The sequence below is a fragment of the Limanda limanda genome, chromosome 2 (genome assembly GCF_963576545.1).
Source record: "Limanda limanda chromosome 2, fLimLim1.1, whole genome shotgun sequence".
Taxonomy (NCBI): domain Eukaryota; kingdom Metazoa; phylum Chordata; class Actinopteri; order Pleuronectiformes; family Pleuronectidae; genus Limanda; species Limanda limanda.
This window is the reverse complement of record NC_083637.1, coordinates 9383938-9394399: the sequence shown is the minus strand read 5'-3', so window position 1 is coordinate 9394399 and position 10462 is coordinate 9383938. Positions and strand designations below refer to the sequence as shown.

Here is a 10462-nt window from a genome sequence, read left to right as displayed (position 1 = left end):
AGGCTGAGTCTACATATGCCTGCATGGACTTGCTGTTGGCCCAGACTTCTATTGTCCTTCTCCATCTCTGTGTCACTTGTCCAAATCCTCCGCCTCCCAGTCCAAGTTAATAACAAATCCGTAGCTTTGGAGTCGTTTTTTTTTATTTTTTCCCCCCAGAACCTCTGGGGATCGATGAGCGGTGGAATGAGCACACGGTGGACCGACCGGTGGGGGGGTAGCCGTGTCCTCGTGACAATGTGGACTGTGTCACGTGGTCCGACTCCCGTCGTTTCCTGCCAAACTCCGCCGCACGCTGCCCAACAAAGCATAAAATACCATGTACTTAAGAGAAAAGAGAAGTCCAGGGCCAAGAAATGAATCCGTGCTTTTAACTTAAACCGAGATTGTCATTTAATTTGACATCTCCTACATGATATTCCAATACTCCAGTCGGTACTTATAGAAATTAACCACATGGCTGCTGCTGCTGCTCGACAAAGTCATGAGATTTTATCTTAAATTATAGCTCAAGGAGAAATTGCAGCTCAGCGAGCTCTAAGTAACACTAATCATCATGAGTGGAAATTTATTGCGATTGACCTTTTTTTTTTTTTACAATACACCCAACCCCGCACTTGGTTCTCTGCATTGCAATATGAATCATGTCCGGATTGTGTAAAGCCGGTGTGGATTAGAAGCAGTAATGGCCTGTTGTCATCACAGAGTTGTCCAGCTGTAGGATTACAACAGCTGGAGGCCTAAGTGCTTCCTGTGGTCTGCACCGACTCTCTGTGTTTGCACCTTTGCTCACCTCCAGCTCTGTGTTTGGATTAATTTGGATTTATGTTTCCTGCACAGCACTTTTCGCCGGCTGCCATTCTTCCTCCAAAGGTCGCTTATTGTTTCAGAGAAAAACAGAGAGAGTGTTTTTTCTCAGGCTGCAGCGCTTGAGGGTGAAGGGTCTTGTGCACAACGTGGCAGGCCTGACAGTCTCTGGTTTGTTTTGAGAGCTGCAGTGTTCACCAGCCACCAAGGCCGCACAGCAGAAACACATGCATGCTTGATCTGTCCTCATCTCCTGAACAGTCTGTCGCCACCTCCTCCTCGGCCCTCCTCTAGGTTCCGGCTGTCCACTGCACGGCCATGACGGGCACCCAGGAGCCAGACCTGCATGAGCAGCACCGAGGACCAACGCAGGGGGAAGGGAATGAGAAGGAGGAGGGGGAGAAGGTGCATGTGTCCGTTGAGGGAGAGGACAGGGAGCAGGAGGGGGAGGAAGAGGAGGAGGAAGAGGAGAAGGAGGAGCTGCCGTACCCCGATCTTGCACCAGTGGTCCTTTTGGCTCTGACCCAAACCAGCCCGCCCCGCTCCTGGTGCCTCCGAGCCGTCTGCCACCCATATCCTTCACCGCTGAGTGCCCCTGAAGCACCGTGCACATGTGTGTGTGTGTGTGTGTGTGGGTCTGTTTATAATGGGAGAGAGTCATTGTCTGTTTGTGTTTCAGCTCTGTACTTTCTCAAAATCCTGTACCAACAAGGCACAGAGCGCCTTGATGTTTACTTTACATTTATACACAGGGGAGACAGAAAGAAGGTCAGTATTGTGCATATCCCAGTTAGTGTGTGTGTGTCTGTGTGTGTGTGTGTCTGTGTGTGTGAGTTCGGAAGACCTCAGGTATTTCCTTGGACCCATTAGCTGTGAGAAAAAATGGTTAACACTCCTCCTGATTGGAGGTTTCCATGGAGACGAGCCCTAATGAATCTCCAGGGTTACAGTCGCCTGTCAGTAGCATTGTTACCGGGCCTCCAGTTCTACAGCCGGAGTCACAAATAGGACAAACTCACGTCACCCGCCCGAACCTCGCTCCGCTTCTGTCTTCATCATCTCACCCGGCACCCTCCGCCCTGTCTCTCACTCCCTCTCTCTCTCTCTCGGAAGATGTGAGGGTGTGAGTGTGCAGTGTGTGTGTGTGTGTGTGCAGTTATCAGCGCTGTATTGTTGTGTGTGTGTGTTCCAGCTATGAATACTCCAAAGCATAAACGTCAGCATCACCTCAGGGATTTGTCGAGGCTTTCCAAATTGAACATTTTCCACTGCTTCGACTTGAATGTGTGAGTGCCTATTTGTGTGCTTGTGTGTGTGTGTGTGTGTGTGTGTGAGAGTGTATGAGGGACAATTTTGGCTCAATACCATCATTGTGAGGACATTTTGACGTTGTGTGGACATTTCAGCCGGTCCTTGCAAAGGGTTCAGACTCGCTTTTAGGATTAGGGTTAGGGTTAGGCTTGCAGTTGTTATGGTTAAGGTTAGAGTAAGGGTTCTAGGGAATGCATTATGTCAATGAGCATCCTCATAATAGAGAGACTAGTGTGATTGTGTGTGTGTGTGTGTGTGTGTGTGTGTGTGTATGAGGGACAATTTTGGCTCAATACCATCATAGTGAGGACATTTTGACGTTGTGTGGACATTTAAACCAGTCCTCGCAGTGGGTTCAGACTTGTTTTTAGGATTAGGGTTAGGGTAAGGATTAGGGTTAGGCTTGCAGTTGTTATGGTTAAGGTTAGAGTTAGGGTTCTAGGGAATGCATTATGTCAATGAGCGTCCTCATTATAGAGAGACTAGTGTGATTGTGTGTGTGTGTGTGTGTGTGTGTGTGTATTCCTCTGCTTGAGCGCGTGTGTCATTGTGCGCTTGTCAGTGCGCGTAGCTATTTAGCCACCGTCAGCACTCTGTGTACTCTATGAAATATAAATACATAATTGCTGAATAAATAAAATGGACACCGAGAGGAAAAAAAGAAGGAAGAAGAAGAAAGAAAAAACCCACAAATGCCACGAACCATGCTCCTCTGTCGCCTGCTGGGCTGTTAGCGTGGTCGCGTCCCAGAACATTGTACGCTCACTGTGTCAGCACTAAGTTAGTGGACACACTTACAAACGCACACTCATGATCACACATGTGAGCACGCACTCACACACACACACACACACACACACACACACACACACACACACACACACACACACACACACACACACACACACACACACACACACACACACACACACACACGAGCAAGTGAATGCCCTCACACAAACGAGGGAATCTCCCATGGAGAGGCTCTGTGGAGGAATCACCTGGTTGCTTGGCAACAGCGTAGCTCTACCCTGACGGCCCAGTTACTTCCGCTCGCTGTATTTGTTTGTTTTTGTGTGAGTCTGTCTGTCTGTGTGTGTGTTTGTGTGTGAGTGTGTGTCCGTACAGTATGGCGACTGGCATGTGTCCCATCTCGTGTTTATTGCTCTACATTAATTACTTATTGTGAGTGTGTGTGAGTGTGTGTGACTTTGTGTGACTGTGTGTGAGTGTGTGTGAGTGTGTGTGTGTGCTCCTGTGAAGGATCTGCGGGGGAAGCAGTGGGTGGACGTTGTTCGACAGGGACATTAATGTGAGCTCACTGGGGGGGGGGGTGTAGTCCCGTTATGCCTGATGTGACCCCTCCTTCCTGTTTAGCGTTTTCTTCCCTCAATTCATATTGCAAATTAATTTCCCATCTCCCTCCTTCCATTTCCTCTCTCTCTCTCTCAGAGACGACCTCCTCTCTGCCGTGTTTACTGTACATCTCCCCGTCCTACAGCACATCTAACAAATTTATTCTGAAACAAAAACAAGATTAGCTTTTGCCATTATGTAACGTTCCCTTGTATTCCTCCCGAGCTGCGTTAGCGTTGTGTTATTCCCCGGCGCCGTCGGGAGGAGCAGGATGTTAGTGACACCCCGAGTGTGAGGTGCCTACTTTGTGAAGTGATGAGCTTTCCATGTGGCAGTGATCAATGCTCCTTTAATGTAACATATGACACATGGAGAGAAACAGGCAGGCTCACACACGTGGAGAGGTGCACACACACACACACACACACACACACACACACACACACACACACTGGATATAAGTTATTCAGCAGTGCATTAAACATTCAGTGCGTTTCCTTTTGTTTAAAGATGAGAAAAGCTGATTCTGTCACTCTTATACAAGTACCTTTCTCTGCCTGTCTTTCTTCTCCTGCTCCCTCCCTCTCATCCCTCTTTAGTCGATATCAGCCCCATCCGCTCCCATTCATTGCTCCCTCTATTCCTAAACTGCCTCTTAATTGGCCTGAGGTGTGTGTGTGTGTGTATATGGGGGAAAGTTGGGGTGCGTGGGGGGGGGGGTCAATGTTGGAAGGGAGGAGGTCTTACTCAAAGTATGATGAGCTGTCAAAATCATTTTAGCCAATTAAAATGCTTCTAGCAACTGTTTCCATGGTTACCGGCTGTCACACTGTTTGGGGGTGGAGCTAGTGTCATCAACAACTTGACAGCAACTTGGCCCACCGTCACTTCAGAGACTCTCGCTCTCTCTCTCTCTCTCTCTCTCTCTCTCTCTCTCTCTCTCTCTCTCTCTCTCTCTCTCTCTCTCTCTCTCTCTATCTCTCTCTCTCTCTCTCTCTACGTCACACACACACACACACACATACACACACACACACACACACACACACACACACACACACACACACACACACACACACGTAACTAGGTTATGTTTAATCAAGTCTGTGTGTGAGGATTCCAAAGTGAAAGTGTGAAGCCCAGCAGCAACGAGCATGATGAAATAGTCAATAAATTCACACAGTGAATAATTCACTGATGCATTATAGATCTGTTATCATTATGCCCTCAATAAACACTTGGGTTGCCAGGTTTGAAAAAAAAATCCCTCTGGGTGGTATTGAACCTTAAACCTACTACACCTGCCTCGCCTTTAAAGGGATAGTTCACCCAAAAATGAACATTCACTCTACTTTCCACTATGCAGAATTTTTATTTTTCGGTGAACTTTCCAGCAGGGGGATAATTATCGACATTGTATATTTCCCTCAGGATCAATAAGGTATCCATCCATCAATCAATCTGAGTTGATTTGTGAACATTTATTGACTTACTCTGTAACTGCCAAAAGTGTCACAAGGGACAGTATTGATCACTTTGTAAACAAACAATCAGGTATATATATATATATATTTTAATTTATTCAGATGTTTGCATCAGACACAGAACACACAATCAGAAAAATCTATTTACAAACTAAACCTAAATAGAAGTAGAAAGTAACATATCTAAAAAATATTTATGGTCATTGTTCCATATAAATCCAGCTTGTGAACCTCATGGTGGCGCTAGAGAAACAGAAAAAGTTAGTATCACCCATAGACTTTATATAAAGATGGACGACATGACCACGTCCTACAAGTGAAGCCAAAGAATTTTGATCGCCCCCTGGTGGCTGACTGCAGCACAGTTTATGGACCCCACCTCCTCCATGTTAGTGAAATGGACATGGGCCAAACTAAAGGTCGTTCTTATCCCACTGATGTTTGTTCAAATGTCAATTTATCTAGTAAGAGTGAAACGTCATCACAGCTTAGACTAACCCATAACAGATTCTGATACTGTGGCTCTATTCTGTGGCTTTCATATCATTTGTATGATTTCCGGAGAGTAGGGGCATCTTTGTATATGGTCTATGTAATCACCTAAGTCATTAGAATTTATCCCTATGGAATCACGAATATCCGTACACAATGTAATCTCTAACCATTCATCAGTTATTTCAACCTGGAGTTAAGTGGTGAAGCGATCATCTGACTAACGGATATTCCCCGTCCATATAGCTGCTAATGAAAATATCTTTCAGTTCAAATAGTCATTATAATGACTCCAGGGTTTCCCACTTTGGTTTTTGTACAGATTATCTTCAGAGCTTTTTTGCCAGAGGCCGAAGGGGTCAAGGAAACGTCTCCTGATGATCAGCGTCAAGAGTATCAGAGAAAGATTAAGTGGTGAGGAGAATCTGAACCAGACGAACGGATCTGTAAAACCGCTCAGCCCGGACGTTGTTCTTCCTAATAGTTTTCTCTAAATTACAACTTCCTACATTATATAAAAGCTGCCGAGTGCGACGGTGGCACCACACTGGAAAATCTACAACCTTATTAGGTGTGAAGACAAAATAAAATCGGCCACTGCTCGTGTGTATTCGATCCAGACAGCGTGCGTGTCTCTGTGGAACATCCTCTTAAGTTAATGAATGTTCTAAATGAAAATGTTCCCACACGCTGGCCTTAGCATGTGTATTCCAGCCCAGGGTGGAGGATGATGACAGAAAGATCACGGAGATGTGATCTGATTTGATTTCTAATGTCTGCCTGACCTTTATTACCTGTGTTGGCACTCGAGGAGATAGAGGGGGGGAAAGCACGAGGAGGAAGAGGAGGAGGAGGAAGAGCAAGAAGAGGCGGGGTTGAATCTTGGAGAGAGATGAAGAACGTGAAGATGAGAGGATGAGGCAATTAGGGAGAGACGGCAAAGTGTTGAGGAAAGATAACGTTTGCAGTTATTTACAGCTGAAAGCTTAAAATCCGAACCTGTCTCCTCTGTGCTTTTCGGCACTGAACCGTTTTCTTCACCTCATCCCTCCCTGTCCCTCACTCTTGCCTCCTTGTTGCCGCTTGTACATCTCCATCTCTCGGCCTGTCTGTCTCTATAAGACCCTCCATCTCGCCGACGACGTTAATTATTAAGCGTAGTTGTAGTTTATCTGTTGGCTGAGACTCAGGTTTCTGACAGGGAGACTACAGCTCTACCCAAGGGCAGTCATATGTGGGGACGGAGCGGAGGGGAGGGCGCCGAGCAAAACCGATTCTGGGAGGGGAAGGAGAGTGCGAGTGCACGGGAGTGAATGAGAGAGGGGGTAAAAATGATATGATTCGGCACGAAGATGGGAAATTATACCGTACTATATAAAGGAAGATGAGAGACAGAGAGCGGGAGGAGCAGAGCAAAGAGAAAAAATAATTGGGCCAAAGAGAGGAGGAAAAAGCCTGTAAGAAGAAAAATGAGAGAGACGATGGAGGGAAAGGTTGAGAGAGGAAAAGCGATGGAGGGAGCGGGAAAAAGAGGAGTGGACGTTCCCCGGTGTGTTTCACTGCTGATGCTGAATGATGGGCCAACCGTGGAAAAACTCCCATCTCGTCCATCACTCAAACCTTGACCCGGCCCCGCCCCTTGTTTAACTACGCGTGTGTTTGACTGGGTGTGCGCCTGCGAGCGTGTTTTATGGACACGCCGGCTTATTCAAACTGCTGTAACTTACACAGATGGAGCGAGATTAAAACTACCGTCCTCAGCATTGAGCAGATGAAGGATGCCGCAGCAGGGGTTGTGTGCGCTGAAGGACGTCATTTGTGTGTGTGTGTATGTGTGTGTGAGTGTATTAATTGTGTTGTCTTCCAGTCCAGACAGGATGCAAGCGGATTGTGAAACTCAGGAGTCAGTTCCCACGGTGAGATAGGGGTTCCCATGGCAACCACAGCAAAGGGAGGACACTGGATTACCCTCGCTCTCTCTCTCTCTCTCTCTCTCTCTCGTGCTCCCTCTTTTGCTCTCTTCTTTCTCTCTCTCTCTCTGTCTCAAGGGTGATAAAGGATTGTACTCTCATTAATTTTTCCGCCCTCTCGAGAGCAAAGTGTCCGGAAAGGGGACTCGTGTGTGTGTGTGTGTGTGTGTGTGTGTGTGTGTGTGCATGTGTGTCCATGTGCCTGCTCCAGGCTTTGTTATGTATGCGTCCTTGGCTCTTGAATACATTCCTGTCATCCATTCAGCAGTTTTCCCATTTGTGAGTGTGTGTGTGCACCTCAATCCAAAATCATTTCTTTAACTTTCTACCTCAGACTCCTCTCTCTTTGAAACCTCTCTGCTATTCCCTTCTTTCACCCCCTCCCTCACACACGCTCAGATGTCTCGCCGCCTGTTTCCTGGTAGCTGACTTGCTTTTTTTTTCCGCTTGTGAATATTAAACACGTCAAAACCTCTCACCGGATGTTGTGTTTGTAAATGACGGATGATATATTTAAGCTCATTATCGCAAGTTTCCACCCTCGCACAAGTTGTTTCTGTGGTTCATACATTAAATCATGTGCTTGTAAATTTGATTTTCACAAGCTGCAGGGTGCTGCTTCACCCGTGGAGCTGTGTGTTTTATACGCTCAGACAGATAGATGCTTTTTTTCCATTAATGTTTTATACGTTACAAGGTTGAGGCAGCTGGACCTTAAACTTAAACCCCTCAGGGTTTCCATTCGGGTTACTACATTTACTAAATACAGACTGGCGACAAATTTGAAGGATAAACCTGAATAAATGAGCGGAGACACATAATGAATTCAGATGATTGCACACAGGGCTCACAGGGTCACTGAATGATTCGATGAGTGTGAAAATGATGTGAATTATATGCTATAGCTCTCACAGTCACCACATCTCAGTGGGAGATGTGGGACAGCTGTGTTGGACAGAGCTCAGCGTCTCCGTCACCAAAACACCCCACGATGAACGGTGTTTACCCCTGCAGCAGAGTTACGGAGACTTGAAGAATATACAGGGCCAAAGATCACCCAAGCTATTCTGGTAGCTGCTGGTGGTGAAAGCTCTTTCCTGAGACACTGAACATTATTTTATTACCTCAAGTTGTCACTGAACTGTGTGAAGAAAAGACTTTAAACTCGTCCCTGACTGTGTTTAATTAGGTTTTCTTGTTCAGGTAGATTAAAGGTGACTGTGCGCGCACATTTTAACACCAGGACAATTCAACCATTTACTGAAGACATAATTTCAGGTGGAGGAATGGATGAACTTGTGATTTTTCTGCACAATAAACCTACATAGATTAATACATTACAATATATATCCCATTACTGAGGACAATTATGAATAAATTAAACTACATAATTTATGTATTCACAATGTTTAACAAGCATCTGAGGTGTTAATACAGAAACTGTTTCACTCTCTCTCTCTCTCTCTCTCTCTCTCTCTCTCTCTCTCTCTCAGAATGAGGTAGGATCAATCACCAGCAGACATTAGGGACCATTATTAATGAGTTCCACTCCGAAAACATGCATTGAATCAGATGTATAATTACAACAGAGTCTGAAGGGCCACGTAAAAAAAAGAATAATATAAGATTAAGAGAATAAAGTCGTCACTTAAGGCTAAATGGCATTTAGAGAGGAATATGAGAAGATCAGCCTGTCGCCTGCAAGGAAATGAGAAACGAGGATCATGTTAAGTTTTACTTTAATATAAGTTTCATAAATAACAAAGCATTGAATCCGAACCCAAAAGACTCTGAGGAAATTGTCCTCGAGTGGAGGAGAAAATGTTTGGTGGTCGACTGGGAGGTTATGGCTGGTTACGTCTGACTGATTCTTTTTTTTTTCCCCCTATTGAACTACTACATTATTCTCGTAATACAACAACTTTATTTTTGTAATAGAACTAATATCTAAATCGTCTCCATTATATGAAACCTTCTTGTGACTGCACGGCCTCCAACAAAGACATTTTGGCTAAACACATCCAGACCTTATATAATCTCCCTTCATTAAAACAACCTATGTGCACAGAGAGGTAAATTCCTCCACCTGCTCTGACCTCACAGAACAGGCTTGATATATTCAGGCTTGACATTCTCTCCCACTGTTAGTCCATAAATTGAATCTTTACACTGAGTCAACTCCACAGTCAGAACCTACTGTTTAGGTTGATGTGGCGAGTAATAGGCAGTCTAATTGGCTTGTGTGATTGGCCAGAGACTCTTGTCAATCAAACTGATGAGCATCATTTACAGGCTCATTATTATGAAATGTGTCAATATTGAATATTGTTATTGTGACCAAACCTTTTTACCGTCATGAACCTTGACTCTGATCCACATGGTTTGAGCGTGTGAGCATTTTGGCAATCCTGCTGAACTGTGTGACTCTCGGGATGTTCCAGCCTTGTGGCCACACCCCCTACTTCCTGCAGGTAACACACACACACACACACACACACACACACACACACACACACACACACACACACACACAGACACGTACACACTCACAGATACACACCCTCACACAAACTAATTATGTTCCCCGTGACACTTTATTATCAAGGGTCTGAAAAGTTTTAGCTTAAATTTTTTTCCACTTAATCAGTTTACACTAATCCTCTGGGTTTTATTATTGTGTGTGTGTGTCTCTGTGTGTGTCTCTCTGTGTGTGTGTGTGTGTGTGCGCGTGTGTGTGTGTGTGTGTGTGTGGGTTATGCAGGCTCTGGATGATGGGATCTTTGCGTTTTTTGCCGGGGAAATGGTGATGAAGATGGTCGCTCTCGGGATCATAGGTCAGAGTGGTTACCTAGGCGACACATGGAACAGACTGGACTTCTTCATCGTTCTTGTGGGGTGAGTGTTTGACAGACACACACACACACAAACACACACACGTGCACGCAAACACACGCTCATCTGACATTAAATATGAGCCAAAAGTGTGTGTATGTGTGTGTTTTGTGTAAAGCTTAGACACTTGTTTAATGCCAGTTAAATGTC

At 45.3% G+C, this 10462-nt stretch overlaps 1 protein-coding gene across 1 annotated transcript in view; it reads left to right on the top strand.

Moving 5' to 3' along the window:
* The first annotated feature begins 1125 nt into the window (after nt 1-1125).
* Nucleotides 1126-10462, top strand: part of LOC133022565 (voltage-dependent T-type calcium channel subunit alpha-1H-like) — a 48478-nt gene continuing 39141 nt past the window's right edge. The window contains exons 1-3 of the mRNA XM_061089392.1: nt 1126-1379; nt 9798-9891; nt 10182-10315. Coding sequence (XP_060945375.1) covers nt 1126-1379; nt 9798-9891; nt 10182-10315 — 482 coding nt within the window. The remainder of the gene's footprint in view (nt 1380-9797; nt 9892-10181; nt 10316-10462) is intronic.